General features: G+C 54.5%; 1 protein-coding gene across 7 annotated transcripts; it reads left to right on the plus strand.

Moving 5' to 3' along the window:
• The first annotated feature begins 732 nt into the window (after nt 1–732).
• On the plus strand, nt 733–20,274 carry LOC120950490 (dynein heavy chain, cytoplasmic). 7 transcript variants are annotated; one of them, XM_040368559.2, is made up of 10 exons: nt 733–1,171; nt 1,391–3,018; nt 3,097–3,606; nt 4,005–4,043; nt 4,678–8,919; nt 9,448–9,474; nt 9,960–12,983; nt 13,058–13,298; nt 13,510–13,711; nt 16,078–20,274. In XM_040368559.2, exons 1-10 carry the CDS (start codon nt 904–906, stop codon nt 19,973–19,975), a joined length of 14,079 nt encoding a protein of 4,692 aa, XP_040224493.1. In that variant the 5' UTR covers nt 733–903; the 3' UTR covers nt 19,976–20,274. The 7 variants fall into 7 exon arrangements, with proteins under 7 accessions (XP_040224493.1, XP_040224495.1, XP_040224496.1 ...); XM_040368561.2 differs by lacking the exon at nt 13,510–13,711 and adding an exon at nt 14,826–15,024; XM_040368562.2 differs by lacking the exon at nt 9,448–9,474.
• Nucleotides 20,275–20,464: the final 190 nt, after the last annotated feature.

Consider the following 20,464-nt stretch of genomic DNA (forward strand, 5'->3'; position numbering starts at 1 on the left):
TCAGTTTGATCGAATGTTGTTGTAAACAACGTGCTGCATCTCGCTCTGTCGGTGAAATGGCATGATTTGCAATCGACCAAAGCTACACGGAAAAATAACGGATCGTTGGTCTTGAAAATGGAAATCTTTTGCTAATGTTGACTTTCAATTTACTTGAAAAATAATTGAATCTTGATGATATATTGGTTGCATTTCGATGTGCCATGATTATTATTGATACTTTCATGGGATTTTTGCTTAATTTAATGTGTATTATTTATAATTTTTATATCTTTTGCGATAAAATTATCAAATTGATATCAACAACACAATCATCAGAGGATTCCTTCTAATTACTTAAAAAATGGGAAAAATAATATTTGAAGTACTTTTTACAATTGAAAATTTCTTCCAACCTCCTTAGCAGTGTACATTTTTGTGTTCTTTTTTCATTTTTCCAGGAATTGTGCAATTGTCAAAGTGTAAGTTTAGAACGCCAGTTTCAAGGTTTCATATTTCAATTCAAACGTTACGCAGCTACTGATTATCTGACAAATCGAAAATTATCCAAGTATTTGCACATTTTTTTAATGATGATTTTAATTTTAACTAAATTTCAGCTTTACTTAGTTTCATCACCACGAAAAAGGGATCTAAATTTGAAAAAATGCATGCCACTTTTCTTCCGACGCCTCTCCAAGGTCATATAAACATAAAAGCCTGGCTGCGAACTGTCAGCCAAGCCGCAACCCAAGGCCGCCATCTTTCTTTTCACTTTGGTCCCAGTTTTGCGACGTGCAGAAGTGTCTGCGCGTTCCAATAAGTATCAATTTTGTGGGAAGAGAAAAGTACTCAAAGTTTAATTTTTGTGTTTGTGTGACGTTCAAAAGAAGAGTTCATCCGGCTACGCTAACAGTCGCCACGATGGGTGACTCGCTCGAGGCAACGATGCCCAGCATGGGCAGCGAGCAGCCACCATCGGTGGAGCCGGAGGCGGTAGCCATTATCGATTTCGACAACTTTTCCAACTATCTCCGCAAGGCGATTACGGTGCTGCTGCCGGAGGACGATATGAAATCGTTCGGTCCGCTGAACGCTGCCCTCGAGGACAGTGTTAATCAGGACTGCATTCGAAAGTTCATCTCGGATCCGCAAACGCAGGCCCTGTACATCCAGCGGAACTGCTTCAAAGGTAGGGAGAGCGTAGGGGGGATGCTGACGTATCACGTCATCAGTAGGCGTTTGCTTCTTCGCGCAGGTTGGGCGTGTTCGTGGGAGAGAGCGAGTCAGCCGATAAAGATGAAAGTTTATGGGCAATCATGACTCATCGGCATAGGCGATGGATGGCGTTGCATTTGGGGCTGTATGTTGAATTGATTTGTCTTTTTTCTTTACCCTCTCCCCCCAATAGATGATGAGAATGAACCACCGACCGAGGGTGAGGAAGAGAAGGACTCCATTACGTACTACTTCGGCAACGATGTGCACTTCACCAACCAGCGTATGGCTTCGCTGGTGTGCATCAAGCGTGGCGCGATGATTGAGGCGGACAAGTCGATCCACTCGCAGGTGCGGCTGATCAACTTTTCCGAGGGCTCGCCGTACGAGACGCTGCACGCGTTCATCAGCAAAACGCTTGCGCCGTTCTTCAAGAGCTACGTGAAGGAATCGGGGCGGGCGGACCGCGACGGCGACAAGATGGCACCGTCGGTCGAGAAGAAGCTGGCCGAGCTGGAGATGGGACTGCTGCATCTGCAGCAGAACATCGACATCCCGGAGGTGACGCTCAACATCAACAGCACGGTGGCGCAGGTCGTGAAGAAGTGTGCGGACGAGCAGCGCAAGGCGAAGATTACCGACTTTGGCGACAAGGTGCAGGATTCGACCTTCCTGAACACGCTCCAGAACGGTGTGAACCGGTGGATTAAGGAGATCCAGAAGGTGACGAAGCTGGACCGCGATCCGTCCTCCGGCACGGCGCTGCAGGAGATTTCCTTCTGGCTGAATTTGGAGCGTGCGCTGCACCGCATCCAGGAGAAGCGCGAATCGCCGGAAGTGGCGCTGACGCTGAACATCCTCAAGCACGGCAAGCGCTTCCACGCGACCGTCTCGTTCGATACGGACACGGGGCTGAAGCAGACGCTCGCGATGGTCGCGGACTACAACCCGCTGATGAAGGACTTCCCGATCAACGATCTGCTGTCGGCGACCGAGCTCGACAAGATCCGGCAGGCGGTCCATTCGATCTTCAACCATCTGCGCAAGATCCGCAACACCAAGTACCCGATCCAGCGCTGCCTGCGCCTGATCGAGGCGATCTCGCGCGATCTCAGCCAGCAGCTGCTGAAGGTGCTCGGCACGCGCCGCCTGATGCACATCCCGTTCGACGAGTTCGAGCGGGTGATGAACCAGTGCTTCGAGGTGTTCAGCTGCTGGGACGACGAGTACGACAAGCTGCTCGGTACGCTGCGCGAAATCGTCAAGCGCAAGCGCGACGAGCACATCAAGATGGTGTGGCGCATCTCGCCCGCGCACAAGATCCTGCAGCAGCGCATGGAACATATGCGCAAGTTCCGCCGGCAGCACGAGCAGCTGCGCACGGTGATTGTGCGTGTGCTGCGCCCGACCCGTCAACCGTCGTCCGCTCTGTCCGCGGCCGGCGACACCGGTGTCGGTGGCGAGGGCAAGCAGCCGTACAGTCTCGATACGGCCGACGCGAACGCGATCGAGGAGGTGAATCTGGCGTACGAGAACGTGAAGGAGATCGAGTGCCTGGACATCTCGAAGGAGGGCTCGGAGGCGTGGGATGCGGCGATCAAGCGCTACGAGGAGCGCATCGACCGCGTAGAGGCACGCATTACGGCCCATCTGCGCGATCAGCTCGGTACGGCGAAGAACGCGAACGAGATGTTCCGCATCTTCTCGCGCTTCAATGCACTGTTCGTGCGGCCGCACATCCGTGGGGCGATTCGCGAGTACCAGACGCAGCTGATACAGCGCGTGAAGGACGACATTGAGGCGTTGCACGAGAAGTTTAAGGTAGGGTGGGAAGGGGTTTGCTCTAACTGGAAGTTTCCCATAACGCTGGTGTTCTTTTTTCTCTCTCTCTCGTTCCAGGTGCAATACCCGCAAAGCAAAAGCTGTCGCCTGTCGGTGGTGCGCGATTTGCCGCCCGTTGCCGGTTCAATCATTTGGGCGCGGCAGATCGACAACCAGCTCACGATGTATCTGAAGCGCGTCGAGGATGTGCTCGGTCGTGGCTGGGAATCGCACATCGATGGCCAGAAGCTGAAGGCGGACGGGGATAGCTTCCGGGCGAAGCTGTCCACGGCCGAGGTGTTCCAGGACTGGGCTCGGAAGGTGCAGGAGCGCAACACCGGCATCACAGGGCGGATCTTTTCGATCGAAGCAACGCGCTCGAGAACGGGCCGTGGCAATACGTTGCGTCTGCGGGTGAACTTCCTGCCGGAAATCATCACCCTGTACAAGGAGGTGCGCAATCTGAAGAGCTTGGGCTTCCGGGTGCCGCTGGCCATCGTGAACAAGGCGCACCAGGCCAATCAGCTGTACCCGTTCGCGATTTCGCTGATCGAAAGCATCCGTACGTACGAGCGCACGCTGGAGAAGGTAAGTGCGCACTGTACGCCGCGTGTCCGACAACCAAACTTTATCATTTGTTCTTTACAAGTCTCTTCAAACCTTCGCCTATCCATCTCCCTTTGGACTGAACACACACATTTTGCAAAGTGAAATGAAAAGAAAAACCCATACCACCCATATGATCGCCACTTTCGAAACAATATGGCGCTCTGCTCATCCCATTCTACACTCCTGTTTGGCTAATAACAAGAAATTCTCTTCAATATGTGACGAAATTGTGCTTTTATCTCACTACTTCACCGTAATCGTAAAATTAAACAAACAAAACACACACACACGATCCAACACCCATACAATCTCATTAGAGTTTTACCATTGTCAATCACAGTAAGAATCTCGTATCCTTAATTTGTTCTTCCATGCAGCTAAACAATAGGACATTAGCACAAAATTCAGTATTTAAGGTAGCGAACCGCTAAAACCAGTTTTCCTAGCCTATTTGCCTATCTTGTTCTTTTGTTGAGAGGCTTACATTTTGCTCTTGTTTTGTTTTGATTTCCCTGTTTTTCGTAATACCCTATTTGTTGTTCTGTGTTGCTGGTACTGCTCAGGTTGCAGCACTTTTCTTGTTCCTTTGCTCGAATGCTCGACTTTGTATCGATCGTACTTGAATGGTTGTCGTTGCTTTAGTTATTGCTTCCTTTTGCCATTACGGAATGATATGCTTATCTACTTTGCTTATATCGTATTTAGCCTTTTCTTCCTTTTGTTATGAATTTTCTATCGTTTTGGAGCTTTTATTCCACAAAATTTGAAGTTTATTTTTCATTTACATGAAACAATTGGCGCAAAGTGGCAAAATTGTACAACATTGATGCTTTACAAAAGTAATTTCTGGATGTTTTATTTCTCTTTCTAATCATGTTGCTTCATATATTAATGCTATTATCTACTGTTGCACGAAACTGCTACAAATCGAATTGTGCTCAACATTAAAATAATTCTATTGTTCGAACAAACCCCACTTCCCGCTGTGCGTGTTCATTTGCTAACATTTATCTCTCTCTCTCTCGTGTTTCCCCACACCCACCGACGTAGATCGAAGACCGGGCCAGCATCATTCCGCTGGTGGCTGGACTGCGCAAGGAGGTCCTGTCGCTCATCTCCGAAGGCATTGCGCTCGTGTGGGAGAGCTACAAGCTGGATCCGTACGTGCAGCGCCTGTCCGAGAACGTGGTATCGTTCCAGGAGAAGGTGGAGGATCTGCTCGTGGTGGAGGAGCAGCTGGATGTGGACGTACGCTCGCTCGAAACGTGCCCGTACAGTGCGGCCACGTTTGCGGACATACTGTCCAAGATTCAGCACGCCGTCGACGATCTGTCGCTGAAGCAGTACTCCAATCTGCACGTGTGGGTCGCCCGGCTGGATGAGGAGGTGGAGAAGAAGCTGGCCGCACGGCTGCAGGCCGGCATCCAGGCGTGGACCGATGCGCTTACGGGCAACAAGAAGGAGGTCGACCTGTCCATGGACACGGACGCTCCGACGCAGCCCACGATTCGCCCGGGCGGGGATCCGCAGATTCAGCGCGCGATTCACGAGATCCGCATCACCAACCAGCAGATGTATCTGTACCCCTCGATCGAGGAGGCTCGCTTCCAGATCATGCAGCAGCTGTTCGCCTGGGAAGCGATCGTGACGTCGCAGACGCGCCTGCAAAGCTCGCGCTACCAGGTCGGGCTGGACAAGCCGGTCTCGCAGACGTACCGCAATCTGCTGACGAAGCTGCCGAACAAGCCGGACCCGCTGGAGGGTGCGTACGCTGCGATCGAGAACCAGATCGGCGACGTGCGCAGCTACGTCGACGAGTGGTTGCGCTACCAGAGCCTGTGGGATCTGCAGGCGGACATGCTGTACGGCCGGCTCGGCGAGGACATCAACCTGTGGATCAAGTGTTTGAACGATATTAAGAAATCGCGCACCACGTTCGACACGTCCGATACTAGGCGCGCGTACGGTCCGATCGTGATCGACTACGCGAAGGTGCAGGCGAAGGTAACGCTCAAGTACGACTCCTGGCACAAGGAGGCGCTGAGCAAGTTCGGCCAGCTGCTCGGCAACGAGATGAGCACGTTCCACTCGAAGGTGTCGAAGAGCCGCAGCGATCTGGAGCAGCAGAGCATCGAGGCCGCCAGCACGTCGGACGCGGTGTGCTTCATCACGTACGTGCAGTCGCTCAAGAAGGAGATGCTCGTGTGGGATAAGCAGGTCGAGGTGTACCGCGAGGCGCAGCGCATCCTCGAGCGGCAGCGCTTCCAGTTCCCGAACAACTGGCTGCACGTGGACAACATCGAGGGCGAGTGGTCCGCGTTCAACGAGATCATGAAGCGCAAGGATTCCGCCATCCAGACGCAGGTCGCCAGCCTGCAGGCCAAGATCGTGGCCGAGGATAAGGCGGTCGAGACGCGCACGGTCGACTTCCTGAACGACTGGGAGAAGAACAAACCGACCGGTGGGCGCACCCGGCCGGACGATGCCCTGCAGCAGCTGCACATCTTCGAAACCAAGTTCTCGCGCCTGAAGGAGGAGCGCGACAACGTGGCGAAGGCGAAGGAAGCGCTCGAGCTGCAGGAATCGGCCATCCCGAACAACAGCACCGAGCGCATGTCGGTGGTGCTGGAGGAACTGCAGGATCTGCGCGGCGTCTGGAGCGAGCTGTCGAAGGTGTGGGCCCAGATCGACGAGACGCGCGAAAAGCCGTGGCTGTCGGTGCAGCCGCGCAAGCTGCGCCAGTCGCTGGAAGCGATGATGAACCAGCTGAAGGAGCTGCCGGCCCGGCTGCGCATGTACGAAAGCTACGAGTACGTGAAGAAGCTGCTCCAGAGCTACATTAAGGTGAACATGATGATCGTGGAGCTGAAGTCGGACGCGCTGAAGGAGCGCCACTGGAAGCAGCTGACCAAGCAGCTGCGCGTCAGCTGGGTGCTGTCCGACCTGACGCTCGGCCAGGTGTGGGACGTGAACCTGCTGAAGAACGAGTCGATCGTGAAGGACATCATACTGGTGGCGCAGGGCGAGATGGCGCTGGAGGAGTTCCTGAAGCAGGTGCGCGAGAGCTGGCAAAACTACGAGCTGGACCTGATCAACTACCAGAACAAGTGCCGCATCATCCGCGGCTGGGACGATCTGTTCAACAAGGTGAAGGAGCACATCAACTCGGTCGCCGCGATGAAGCTGTCGCCGTACTACAAGGTGTTCGAGGAGGAAGCCCTCACCTGGGAGGAGAAGCTGAACCGCATTAACTCGCTGTTCGACGTGTGGATCGATGTGCAGCGCCGCTGGGTCTATCTGGAGGGTATCTTCTCGGGCAGTGCCGACATCAAGACGCTGCTGCCGGTGGAAACGTCCCGCTTCCAGAGCATCAGCTCGGAGTTTCTGGGCCTGATGAAGAAGGTGGCCAAATCGCCGAAGGTGATGGACGTGCTGAACATTCCGGCGGTGCAGCGGTCGCTCGAGCGGCTGGCCGACCTGCTGGGCAAGATCCAGAAAGCGCTGGGAGAGTACCTCGAGCGGGAGCGTACCTCCTTCCCGCGGTTCTACTTCGTCGGCGACGAGGATCTGCTGGAGATTATCGGTAACAGCAAGAATGTGGCCCGGCTGCAGAAGCACTTCAAGAAGATGTTTGCCGGCGTGGCCTCGATCCTGCTGAACGAGGACAACACGGTGATTCTGGGTATAGCGTCGCGCGAGGGCGAAGAAGTGCGGTTCATCAAACCCGTCTCGACGATCGAACATCCGAAGATCAACGAGTGGCTGTCGCTGGTGGAGAAGGAGATGCGCTTCACGCTCGCTTCCTACCTTGCGCAGGCGGTGCAGGACATCAAGCAGTTCAAGGACGTGATCGATACGCAAAAGTACATGGAATGGTGCGACAAGTACCAGGCGCAGATCGTTGTCCTGGCCGCACAGATCCTCTGGTCGGAGGACGTCGAAAACGCGCTGCAGCAAACGTCCGAAGGCAACGGTGGCACCGGGGGCAACGGCAAGGACAAAACCCCCCTGCACCGCGTGCTCACCACGGTCGAGACGACGCTGAACGTGCTGGCCGACTCGGTGCTGCAGGAGCAGCCGCCGCTGCGCCGCAAAAAGCTCGAACATCTCATCAACGAGTTCGTGCACAAGCGCACGGTCACCCGGCGCCTGATCGCCCACGGTGTGAACAATCCGAAATCGTTCCACTGGCTGTGCGAGATGCGCTTCTACTTCGACCCGCGCCAGACGGAGGTGCTGCAGCAGCTGACGATCCACATGGCGAACGCGCGCTTCTACTACGGCTTCGAGTATCTGGGCGTGCAGGATCGGCTGGTTCAGACGCCGCTCACCGATCGCTGCTACCTGACGATGACGCAGGCCCTGGAGGCGCGGCTCGGCGGATCACCGTTCGGGCCGGCCGGTACCGGCAAGACGGAATCGGTGAAGGCGCTCGGTAATCAGCTGGGCCGCTTCGTGCTCGTCTTCAACTGCGACGAAACGTTCGACTTTCAGGCGATGGGCCGCATCTTCGTCGGCCTGTGCCAGGTCGGCGCCTGGGGCTGCTTCGACGAGTTCAACCGGCTCGAGGAGCGCATGCTGTCGGCCGTGTCGCAGCAGATCCAGACGATCCAGGAGGCGCTGAAATCGCAACAGGACGCCAACCGGGACGCGCAAAGCATCACGGTCGAGCTGGTCGGCAAGCAGGTGCGGGTGTCGACCGATATGGCCATCTTCATCACGATGAATCCGGGCTACGCCGGGCGCTCCAACCTGCCGGACAATCTGAAGAAGCTGTTCCGCTCGCTCGCCATGACCACGCCCGACCGCCAGCTGATCGCGGAGGTGATGCTGTTCAGCCAGGGCTTCCGCACGGCTGAGAAGCTGGCGTGCAAGATCGTGCCGTTCTTCAAGCTGTGCGACGAGCAGCTGTCCAACCAGTCGCACTACGACTTTGGGCTGCGTGCGCTCAAGTCGGTGCTGGTGTCGGCCGGCAACGTCAAGCGCGACCGGATCATGAAGATCAAGGACACGAAGAAGCAGCAGGGCGAGGAAAACATCGACGAGGCGTCGATCGCGGAAAATCTGCCCGAGCAGGAGATTCTGATCCAGTCGGTGTGCGAAACGATGGTACCGAAGCTGGTGGCGGAGGACATACCGCTGCTGTTCTCGCTGCTGAGCGACGTGTTCCCGAACGTGGGCTACACGCGGGCGGAGATGAAGGGGCTGAAGGACGAAATTCGCAAGGTGTGCTCGGAGGAGTATCTCGTGTGCGGCGAAGGGGATGAGCAGGGCGGCGCCTGGATGGAGAAGGTAAGATAAGGGACGATAGCATAGCGATCACGTTACACACTGGCATTTGCTGTAAACAGTTCTTATGATAAACCAGAATCAATAACTAAATTCTTCGATAGCAAACCTGGGGGAACTAAACCTGTAGATAGATCGATAACACTTGCTCTGCATTATGATTCTACTAACCAATCTTTCAATACGACCAGAATTGCAGCAATGCTGAAAAGATTTTGAATTCAGGGAATATTCAGTTAACCGTTGCGGCAATTAGCTATTAGACTGAAAAAACGAATGTAACATTAACTCTATACAGGGACTCATTCGAACATCCATCATGTTCATCCATATACTTCAGTTATCCAAACTAATATTTGCGGGCCTTTCCCACAAAAGAAACCCCCTGTACGGCGATTAACTAACCTGTTCTTGCCCTTTTCTTTCTCACCTAATCCAACGCTTTATTTACAAAATGCGCAAACACAAAAAAAAAATATCAAAACTATCCACCGTACCGAAATCCGTCTGCAAAAAAATGTAAAACACAAGGGATTCGGCGAAACGTGGGTTGACAAAGTGAGTGCAATTAATCGTTAAGAAGCCCATAAGTATACACCCGCTTGTGGTTATGAGTTGTTTGCGGTTTATGCTCCCTCTTTCCCCCCCTAATTTGCTTCCTGTTTCCGTGTACGCGTTTAAGTTTTCTTTTTGTATTAAGAGTTTCCTTTTGATTTTTAAAATTCCAATCATCATTTTTACACAGTGGATATTGGTACTGTCAAAATTCGAAAAGATAATCCATTTTGATCTAACGCCATTTTTAGGGACATTTAGCTCTTAATGCCGGGTTAATGGCTGGTTGGCTGGGTCACCCGCCACCGTGTAAAAATGAAGAACAGTAACCGAGTGTCTCTATTTTGTGTGCCCGTGTGTGAGTGCGTGTGTATGTGTGTGTGTGGCTTGAGTTTTGCATTTTCTCCTTGTAAATGTGCTTGGCGCGATATACGCACTCGCTCGATCACCGCTAATCGTTTCTACCCTCGCTTACCACCGTTTTGCAGGTTCTGCAACTGTATCAAATTTCGAACCTCAACCACGGTCTGATGATGGTCGGCCCGTCCGGGTCGGGCAAGTCGTCCGCCTGGAAGGTGCTGCTGAAGGCGCTGGAGCGCTTCGAAGGTACGGAGGGTGTGGCGCACGTCATCGACCCGAAAGCCATCTCGAAGGAGGCCCTGTACGGTGTGCTGGATCCGAACACGCGCGAATGGACGGACGGTCTGTTTACGCACATACTGCGCAAGATCATCGACAATGTGCGCGGCGAAATTAACAAACGCCAGTGGATCATCTTTGACGGCGACGTCGATCCGGAGTGGGTGGAGAATCTTAACTCCGTGCTGGACGACAACAAGCTGCTGACGCTACCGAACGGCGAGCGGCTGTCGCTGCCACCGAACGTGCGCATCATGTTCGAGGTGCAGGATCTGAAGTACGCCACGCTGGCCACCGTGTCCCGCTGCGGCATGGTGTGGTTCTCGGAGGACGTCCTGTCCACGGAGATGATTTTCGAAAACTACATGTCGCGCCTGCGCCACATTCCGCTGGAGGACGGCGAGGAGGAAAGCTTCAGCGGGCAGCCGAAGGGCAGCACCGAGAAGGAGGACGAGGTGACGCCCGCGCTGCAAACGCAGCGCGAAATTGCGGCCCTGCTGCAGCCGTACTTCAGCTCGGACGGGCTCGTGGTGCGCTGTCTCGAGTATGCGATGGGCCAGGAGCACATCATGGACTTTACGCGGCTGCGGGCGCTTAGCTCGCTGTTCTCGATGCTGAATCAGGGCGCACGGAACGTGCTCACGTTCAACCAGCAGCACCCGGACTTCCCGGTGCCGCCGGAGCAGCTGGAACAGTACATCCCGAAGCTGCTGATCTACTCGATGCTGTGGTCGTTCGCGGGCGATTCCAAGCTGAAGGTGCGCTCGGATCTGGGCGACTTCCTGCGCAGCATCACCACGGTAACGCTGCCGGCGCAGGGCGCCAATCCGATCATCGACTACGAGGTGAACATCCAGGGCGACTGGGTGCCGTGGTCGAACAAGGTGCCCGTCATCGAGATCGAAACGCACAAGGTGGCGGCACCGGATGTGGTCGTACCGACGCTCGATACGGTGCGGCACGAGTCGCTGCTGTACACCTGGCTGGCCGAGCACAAGCCGCTCGTGCTGTGCGGTCCACCCGGTTCGGGCAAGACGATGACCCTGTTCTCGGCCCTTCGCGCCCTGCCCGACATGGAGGTGGTCGGGTTGAACTTCTCGTCCGCCACCACGCCGGAGCTGCTGCTGAAAACGTTCGACCATTACTGCGAGTACCGCAAGACACCGAACGGGGTGGTGCTCGCCCCGGTACAGCTCGGCAAGTGGTTGGTGCTGTTCTGCGACGAAATCAATCTGCCCGACATGGACTCGTACGGTACGCAGCGGGTCATTTCGTTCCTGCGCCAGCTGGTCGAGCATAAGGGCTTCTACCGTGCCGCGGATCAGTCGTGGGTGTCGCTGGAGCGCATTCAGTTCGTGGGAGCCTGTAACCCGCCGACCGATCCGGGTCGTAAGCCGCTGAGCCATCGCTTCCTGCGCCACGTACCGATCATCTACGTGGACTACCCGGGAGAGACGTCACTGAAGCAGATTTACGGCACGTTCAGCCGTGCGATGTTGCGCTTGATGCCGAATCTGCGCGGCTACGCCGAACCGCTCACGAATGCGATGGTCGAGTTCTATCTCGCGTCGCAGGATCGGTTCACGCAGGACATGCAGCCGCACTACGTGTACTCGCCGCGTGAGATGACCCGCTGGGTGCGCGGCATCTGTGAGGCGATTCGCCCGCTGGACAACCTGCCGGTCGAGGGCCTGGTGCGGCTGTGGGCGCACGAAGCCCTGCGCCTGTTCCAGGACCGGTTGGTGGAAGAATCGGAACGCCGCTGGACGAACGAGAACATCGACCTGGTGGCGACGAAACACTTCCCGAGCGTCGATCGCGACAAGGCGCTCGCCCGCCCGATCCTGTACAGCAACTGGCTGTCGAAGGACTACATGCCGGTCAACAGGGACGAGCTGCGCGATTACGTGAAGGCGCGGCTGAAGGTGTTCTACGAGGAGGAGCTGGACGTTCCGCTCGTCCTGTTCGACGAGGTGCTCGAGCACGTGCTGCGCATCGATCGAATCTTCCGCCAGCCGCAGGGCCATCTGCTGCTGATCGGTGTGTCGGGCGCGGGCAAGACGACGCTGTCCCGCTTCGTCGCCTGGATGAATGGGCTGTCCATCTTCCAGATCAAGGTGCACAACAAGTACACGAGCGAGGACTTCGACGAGGATCTGCGGTGCGTGCTGCGCCGGTCCGGCTGCAAGGATGAAAAGATTGCCTTCATTCTGGACGAGTCCAACGTGCTCGATTCCGGATTCCTGGAGCGCATGAACACGCTGCTGGCGAACGGTGAGGTACCGGGGCTGTTCGAGGGCGACGAGTACACAACGCTCATGACGCAGTGCAAGGAGGGTGCGCAGCGCGAGGGCCTGATGCTGGACTCGAGCGACGAGCTGTACAAGTGGTTCACGCAGCAGGTCATGCGCAATCTGCACGTCGTGTTCACGATGAACCCGTCGACCGACGGGCTGAAGGATCGGGCCGCCACCTCGCCCGCCCTGTTCAATCGCTGCGTGCTGAACTGGTTCGGCGATTGGTCCGATTCGGCCCTGTTCCAGGTGGGCAAGGAGTTCACCATCCGGGTGGACCTGGAGAAGCCGACCTGGTCGGCGCCGGACTTTTTCCCGGCCGTGTGTCCGCTGGTGTCGAATACGCCCTCCCATCGGGACGCGGTCATTAATAGCTGCGTGTACGTGCATCAAACGCTGCACAAGGCGAACGCACGGCTGGCTAAGCGTGGCAGCCGCACGATGGCCATCACACCCCGCCACTATCTGGACTTTATCCATCACTTTGTGAAGCTGTACTCGGAGAAGCGCAGCGATCTCGAGGAGCAGCAGCTGCATCTGAACGTCGGCTTGAACAAGATCGCCGAAACGGTCGAGCAGGTAAGAAAGGAAGAGATAGACGGCACAAAAAGGACACATTAAAGCTAATCGATTGTCACTTTAATGGATTTTAGGTTGAGGAAATGCAAAAATCACTCGCAGTGAAATCGCAGGAACTGCAGGCCAAGAATGAGGCGGCCAACGCCAAGCTGAAGCAAATGTTCAAGGATCAGCAGGAGGCGGAAATAAAGAAGGTACAGTCGCAGGAGATTCAGCAGCAGCTGGCCGAACAGACGGTAAAGATCGAGGAAAAGCGCAAGGACGTAATGGCCGACCTGGCCCAGGTGGAACCGGCCGTTATCGACGCACAAGCCGGTAAGTACTGTGCTGCGGGTGCGGGGATAGGGGGGATTTTTCCTTGTTTTACAGTTTTCAGGTCGCGTGTCGAATGTTAAGACGGCACATGTGTGTACCCACCACCAACACACTTTTTTTTATTGTAATAATCTCAAACTGTTTAATTTTCGTGTTTTGTTGTTGTGTCGATCGAATTTTGCCAAAAAAAAATCCGACCAACACCTCTCAGCCGTGGGCAACATTAAGAAGAAGCAGCTGGCCGAGGTGCGCACGATGGCGAATCCGCCCCTTCCGGTCAAGATGGCGCTTGAGTCAGTGTGTCTGCTGCTCGGGGAGGACGATCGGGGCGGCGATTGGAAAGCGATACGCGCGATCATGGTGAAGGATAGCTTCATCGCGTCGATCGTCAAGCTGGACACATCGCACATTACGTAATTATCATGATTTGGGGTTGGACGCCCCTCCCTCGATAGCTCAACACGACGCTCGGGCGCCCCGTTTTCTTCGTCCTGCTTCTTTTGGGAGGAGGAAAAGGGGCCACGTCGTTCGTTCGATCGGACAAGCGCAAGCGCATTATAGCCTTCATCCGCAATACTCTCTATTGATAATGGCAAACACTCATCCGTAACCGTTCCGGCGGCTTCTCGTGACTAAATTGCAAAGGTGGTGCACACGGAAAAACTTGACAAACGAAACAAAAGGAAGAGGCTAAATCTAAATAGCCAAATCGAAATTTGAGTTATTATTGTTTTAGGCAGCACACCAGCATGATGAAGTGTTTTGTCAAGGGTTCCGTTGCACCGCCAAACTATGTATCCGTGTTTGTGACTCATTTTTAACAGCTTGTTCTTCACCAGCTTTTTTCCCCACACGTGGTCAACTGTCTGCAGCGCTGTATTCGTGCTGCAAACATGGCTTTGGCTGTTACTTTACTTACCGTTTGCACTATATGCTACTATAATCGAACATAATGTACGCTGGCTTCAACGATTTCCTAAGCGATTTCAAAACAGGGTGTGTGGGTACAACAACAGAACGACGGCTGTGTGTGTGTATGTGTGTATGTTCCGTAATATAACAATCGCCGTAATGGGTGTGATGATTTGCTCCTGGCTCAAAGCAGAGCTACATACTTACCCGTTATGTTATGGCAATGGAAAAAAAAACAAGAACAACATATATGTTTAACGTATGTTTAATGATCTGAACCAATTTTTCTAATAATTAAATGTCTTCTTTTATCTTTTTACTTCTCTCTCTCCCTCTTTTTCTCTTTCTTCATCTTCTAATCTTAAACGATTAACGAACTCTTGCGTGACCTTCAAATGATAATTTCCAAACTCCGATTACTTTCCTTCACCAACTCTTGATACGCAAACTGTGTGATACAATAATCTCTCTGTTCTGTTAACACCATCTCACAACATGAACGTTTCGTAATCCAAAAACACTAATCTCTTTCCAAACGCGGAACCGTTAATGAAAACAACAAAAAAAAAAACGTCCAAAACATACACCCACCCACCCACTTACCCCACCGTGCAGCGGTAAAGTCGATCAAGAAGCAGCATCTCGTCGAGGTACGTTCGATGGCGAACCCACCGGCCGTGGTAAAGTTGGCGCTCGAATCGATCTGTCTGCTGCTAGGCGAGAACGCATCGGACTGGAAATCCATTCGTGCCGTTATAATGCGGGAAAACTTTATCAACTTGATTGTGTCCAATTTCAGTACCGAAGACATAACGTAAGCATGATCTCTGAATCACTCTCCCTCTCTGTTTTCTTCTTCACATTCCCTTTCTGTTATATTTGCTCCCGTGTTTTTTTCTTTGTTTCTTATCCTTCCTTTTGGTTGTTTTTTTTTCACATTTGTGGTTTGATTGTTTCTGAAAAATCATCCTTTCTTCTTTTGTATTTATTTTGTTTGTTTCCTTTGTTCGATTGGAGTGTTTTTTTTCTAAATCATGTTTTCCCTTTAAAATTGTGTGAGCTTATTCACATTGGAGTTAGTGTGAAAGTGTCTAGTGAGCACTGAACGCCACCCATCCTTGGAAGTAGCAATAGTAGTAACCTTTCTCACTACTAGGGTGAACTCCTCTGTCCCCCTATCAGTATATAGCAGTGCACTATCTTATTTCTAGTAGATGTAGAAGACGTAGAAAATGGAATTAGTGTGGACCATTCTTTATCCGACACATCTGCGTGCGTGTGTTCCTTTCCACTTGGCGTGTGTGACTGTAAAAAGCAACTACTTTCAAGATCAATTACCTTTTTTGTATTGTTTTTATTTTGTTTAATAATTTACATTAAAAAAACCCCCCCGTTACAATCCGCGGCACATTACGACTGCTACCGATGTCCGTTCGATTTATTAAGAGATACTGTGTGTGTGTTTTTTTTATTCTGTTTCCAACAGCAACTACTTTAAGTGAGTTGATCTTTTCAAGAGATGCTTACTTACTGCCTGTAAAGAGCCTGCATGACACTTACTAAGAAAGCTGCTTTTTACACACATATATAAGAATATTACGCATTAACATTAAAATTAAGAATTAAAATGGTCGCATTCGGTTCTAAATTGTTCGTGTGTGCCTCAATTTATTGGTTTCCTTTCTGGACTGCGATCATAACAAGCGCACGTAACACAATGCTTCTCATAGTTTGCCTACCTGCCTCACCTTGCATGCCATACAATTGCTTGTACCACGCTTTCCGTTGCGCTTTCCGACCCCTGTCCGAAACAGTACGCTAATATGATTTTTTCCTTTCCTCTTCTCCGACTTCCCGGCGAGCACAGCGATGAGGTGCGTGAAAAGATGAAATCGAAGTACCTGAGCAATCCGGACTACAACTTCGAGAAGGTGAACCGTGCCTCGATGGCGTGCGGTCCCATGGTAAAGTGGGCGATCGCGCAGGTCGAGTACGCGGACATGCTCAAGCGCGTGGAGCCGCTGCGCGAAGAGCTGAGCTCGCTGGAGCGCCAGGCGGACACGAACATCAAGCACGGCAGGGAGGTGAAGGAGCTGATCGCGCAGCTCGAGCAGAGCATCGCCGCGTACAAGGAGGAGTACGCGCAGCTGATCTCGCAGGCGCAGGCGATCAAGACCGATCTCGAGAACGTGCAGGCGAAGGTGGACCGGTCGATCGCGCTGCTCAAGAGCTTGGTGATCGAGCGGGAGCGCTGGGAGGCGACGAGCGAAACGTTCCGCTCGCAGATGTCCACCATCGTGGGCGACGTGCTGCTGTCGGCCGCCTTCATTGCGTACGGCGGTTACTTCGACCAGCACTATCGCAGCAACCTGTTCTCGACCTGGTGCCAGCATCTGCAGGCGGCCAACATACAGTTCCGGGCGGACATTGCCCGCACCGAGTATCTGTCCAACCCGGACGAACGGCTGCGCTGGCAGGCGAACGCACTGCCGACGGACGATCTGTGCACGGAGAATGCGATCATGCTGAAGCGCTTCAACCGCTACCCGCTGATCATCGACCCGTCCGGGCAGGCGACGGAGTTCATCATGAACGAGTTCAAGGACAAGAAGATCACCAAGACCAGCTTCCTGGACGATTCGTTCCGGAAGAATCTCGAGTCGGCGCTGCGCTTCGGCAATCCGCTGCTGGTGCAGGACGTGGAGAACTACGACCCGATACTGAACCCGGTGCTGAATCGCGAGCTGCGCCGTACCGGTGGCCGCGTGCTGATTACGCTCGGCGACCAGGACATCGATCTGTCGCCGTCGTTCGTGATCTTCCTGTCGACGCGCGACCCGACCGTCGAGTTCCCGCCCGACATCTGTTCGCGTGTGACGTTCGTGAACTTTACCGTCACGCGCAGCTCGCTCCAGTCGCAGTGCCTCAACCAGGTGCTGAAGGCCGAGCGGCCCGACATCGACGAGAAGCGGTCGGATCTGCTGAAGCTGCAGGGCGAGTTCCATCTGCGGCTGCGCCAGCTGGAGAAGAGCCTGCTGCAGGCGCTGAACGACGCGAAGGGTAAGATTCTGGACGACGATTCCGTCATCACCACGCTGGAAACGCTCAAGAAGGAGGCGGCCGACATCGGGCAGAAGGTGGAGGAGACGGATAAGGTGATCGGCGAGATCGAGACGGTGTCGCAGCAGTACCTGTCCCTGTCGCAGGCCTGCTCGAACATCTACTTCACAATGGACAGCCTGAACCAGGTGCACTTCCTCTACCAGTACTCGCTGAAGATGTTCCTCGACATCTTCAGCACGGTGCTGCACAACAACCCGAAGCTCGAGGGCAAATCGGACCACACGGCCCGGCTGCTCATCATCACGTCGGACCTGTACCGCGTGTGCTACGATCGGGTGGCGCGCGGCATGCTGCACGCGGACCGGCTCACGTTCGCCATCCTGCTGTGCCGCATCCATCTGAAGGGCACGGCGGAACCGAACCTCGACCAGGAGTTCAACTTCTTCCTGCGCAACAAGGAGGGCTTGGTGGCGTCGGCCAGCCACGTCGATGGCGTCAGTGCCGAGCAGCTCGAGTCCGTCACCCGGCTGGCGACGCGTCTGCCCATCTTCCGCAAGCTGCTCGACAAGATCAAATCCATGCCGGAGCTGACCGCCTGGCTGCAGCAGGGCTCGCCCGAACAGAACGTTCCCGTGCTGTGGGATGAATCGAAGGCGCTGTCGGCGATTTCGGCCGCCATGCATCAGCTGCTGCTGATACAGGCGTTCCGGCCGGATCGTGTCATTGCCGCGGCGCACCTGTTCGTGTCGACTGTGCTGGGCGAAGACTTTATGCCGCAGGCCGAGAAGGAGCTCGACTTTGCGGCCTGCGTCGAGAAGGAGCTGACCAGCAACACGCCGGCCCTGCTCTGCTCGGTCACCGGGTACGATGCGTCGTCGCGCGTCGACGATCTCGCGGCGGAGCTGAACAAGCAGATCTCGAGCATTGCGATCGGCTCGGCGGAAGGCTTCAACCAGGCGGAACGGGCCATCAACATGGCGTGCAAGTCGGGCCGCTGGGTGCTGCTGAAGAACGTGCACCTGGCCCCCCAGTGGCTGGTGCAGCTGGAGAAGAAGCTTCACTCGCTGCAGCCCCACTCCGGCTTCCGGCTGTACCTCACGATGGAGATCAACCCGAAGGTGCCGGTGAATCTGCTGCGTGCCGGTCGCATCTTCGTGTACGAACCACCGCCAGGCATTCGGGCTAATCTGCTGCGCACGTTCTCGACCGTGCCGGCCGCCCGGATGATGAAGCAGCCGAGCGAGCGCGCCCGGCTGTACTTCCTGCTGTCCTGGTTCCACGCGATCGTGCAGGAGCGGCTCCGGTACGTGCCGCTCGGATGGGCGAAGAAGTACGAGTTCAACGAGTCGGATCTGCGCGTCGCCTGCGACACGCTCGACACGTGGATCGACGCGACCGCCATGGGCCGAACGAATCTGCCGCCCGAGAAGGTCCCGTGGGATGCGCTGGTGACGCTGCTTTCGCAGAGCATTTACGGTGGCAAGATCGACAACGATTTCGACCAGCGGCTGTTGGCTTCGTTCCTGTCGAAGCTTTTTACGGCGCACAGCTTCGAGGCAGAGTTTGCACTCGTCGCGAACGTGGATGGTGTGGCCGGTGGACCGAACGGACAGCGTCACATTACCATGCCGGACGGTACGAGGCGCGATCACTTCCTGAAGTGGATCGAAGCGCTGGCTGACCGGCAGACGCCATCCTGGCTCGGGCTGCCGAACAACGCGGAGAAGGTGCTGCTAACCACGCGCGGCACGGATCTGATCAGCAAGCTGCTCAAGATGCAGCAGCTCGAGGACGACGACGAGCTGGCGTACAGCAACGACGAGAGCCTGGATACGATGCAGACGCGCCAGGAGGATGGCCGCCCGTCGTGGATGAAGACGCTGCACAACAGCGCACTGACCTGGCTGGAGCTGCTGCCCAAGAGTCTGGCCACGCTGAAGCGCACGGTCGAAAACATCAAGGACCCGCTGTACCGGTACTTCGAGCGGGAGGTCTCGAGTGGCGCCAAGCTGCTGCAGACGGTCGTGAGCGACCTGCAGGACGTGGTGTTTATCTGCCAGGGCGAGAAGAAGCAAACCAACTACCACCGGACGATGTTGAGCGAGCTGGTGCGCGGCATACTGCCGGCCGGATGGCGCCGCTACACCGTCCCGGCGGGCTGCACCGTCATCCAGTGGATCACGGACTTTAGCCAGCGCGTCCAGCAGCTGCAGAAGGTGTCGACGCTGGTATCGCAGGCCGGTGCCAAGGAGCTGCAGAGCTTCCCCGTCTGGCTGGGCGGCCTGTTCAATCCGGAAGCGTACATTACCGCCACGCGACAGTGCGTCGCGCAGGCGAACAGCTGGTCGCTGGAAGAGCTAACGCTCACCGTAACGATCACGGAAAGTGGCTCCGACAGCTACGACAACCTGAAGGACAGCAGCTTCGGCGTGTCGGGTCTGAAGCTGCAGGGCGCTCAGTGCAAGAACAACCAGCTGCTGCTGACGTCCGCCATCATGACGGAGCTGCCGCTGACGCTGCTCAAGTGGACGCGCATCGATTCGGAGTCGGCCCGTGCCACGAAGCTCACGCTGCCGGTCTACCTAAACTCGACGCGCGTGGAGCTGCTGTTTACGGTCGACATGACGGTAGCGCCGGGCCAGGATCCGCACAGCTTCTACGAACGCGGTGTCGCCGTGCTGGCTTCAACTGCTTTGAACTAAACGGAACGGGAGGGCAGCAAGCAAACACACGTGCTGCGCTTTTCACACACATGTCTATCACACACCGATATCAACACACAACAACTAAACGGTGCATAAAAAAGGTTATTGGGAATCATGCTATTTATCTTCATTTAACACATTTACGCATGTTGACATGCACGTATTTAGAAAGAGAGAGAAAAAAGTGGAATTACATACAATTATCCAACGGCTAGTAAAATTATTAACTCCCTCGTTCTAAGAATGGAGGGGGGGCTTTGCTTACTCAATTCACACATATATTCAAATATACTTATCATGCAAACAAAAAATACAATGCGACTTTTCATTCATGTCGATTAAAAGTAAAAGAAAGCAAAAACATTCAAAATATCTCAAGAATTTCGAAAACCGAGTGCGTAAAGAAACGATTCAGTAACTGCCTTTTAACGGTTCCCGGGAGCCTAACTGTCAAATTTGAATTTGACAAGACCCCATCATGTCATG

The sequence above is a fragment of the Anopheles coluzzii genome, chromosome 2 (genome assembly GCF_943734685.1).
Source record: "Anopheles coluzzii chromosome 2, AcolN3, whole genome shotgun sequence".
Taxonomy (NCBI): Eukaryota; Metazoa; Arthropoda; class Insecta; order Diptera; family Culicidae; genus Anopheles; species Anopheles coluzzii.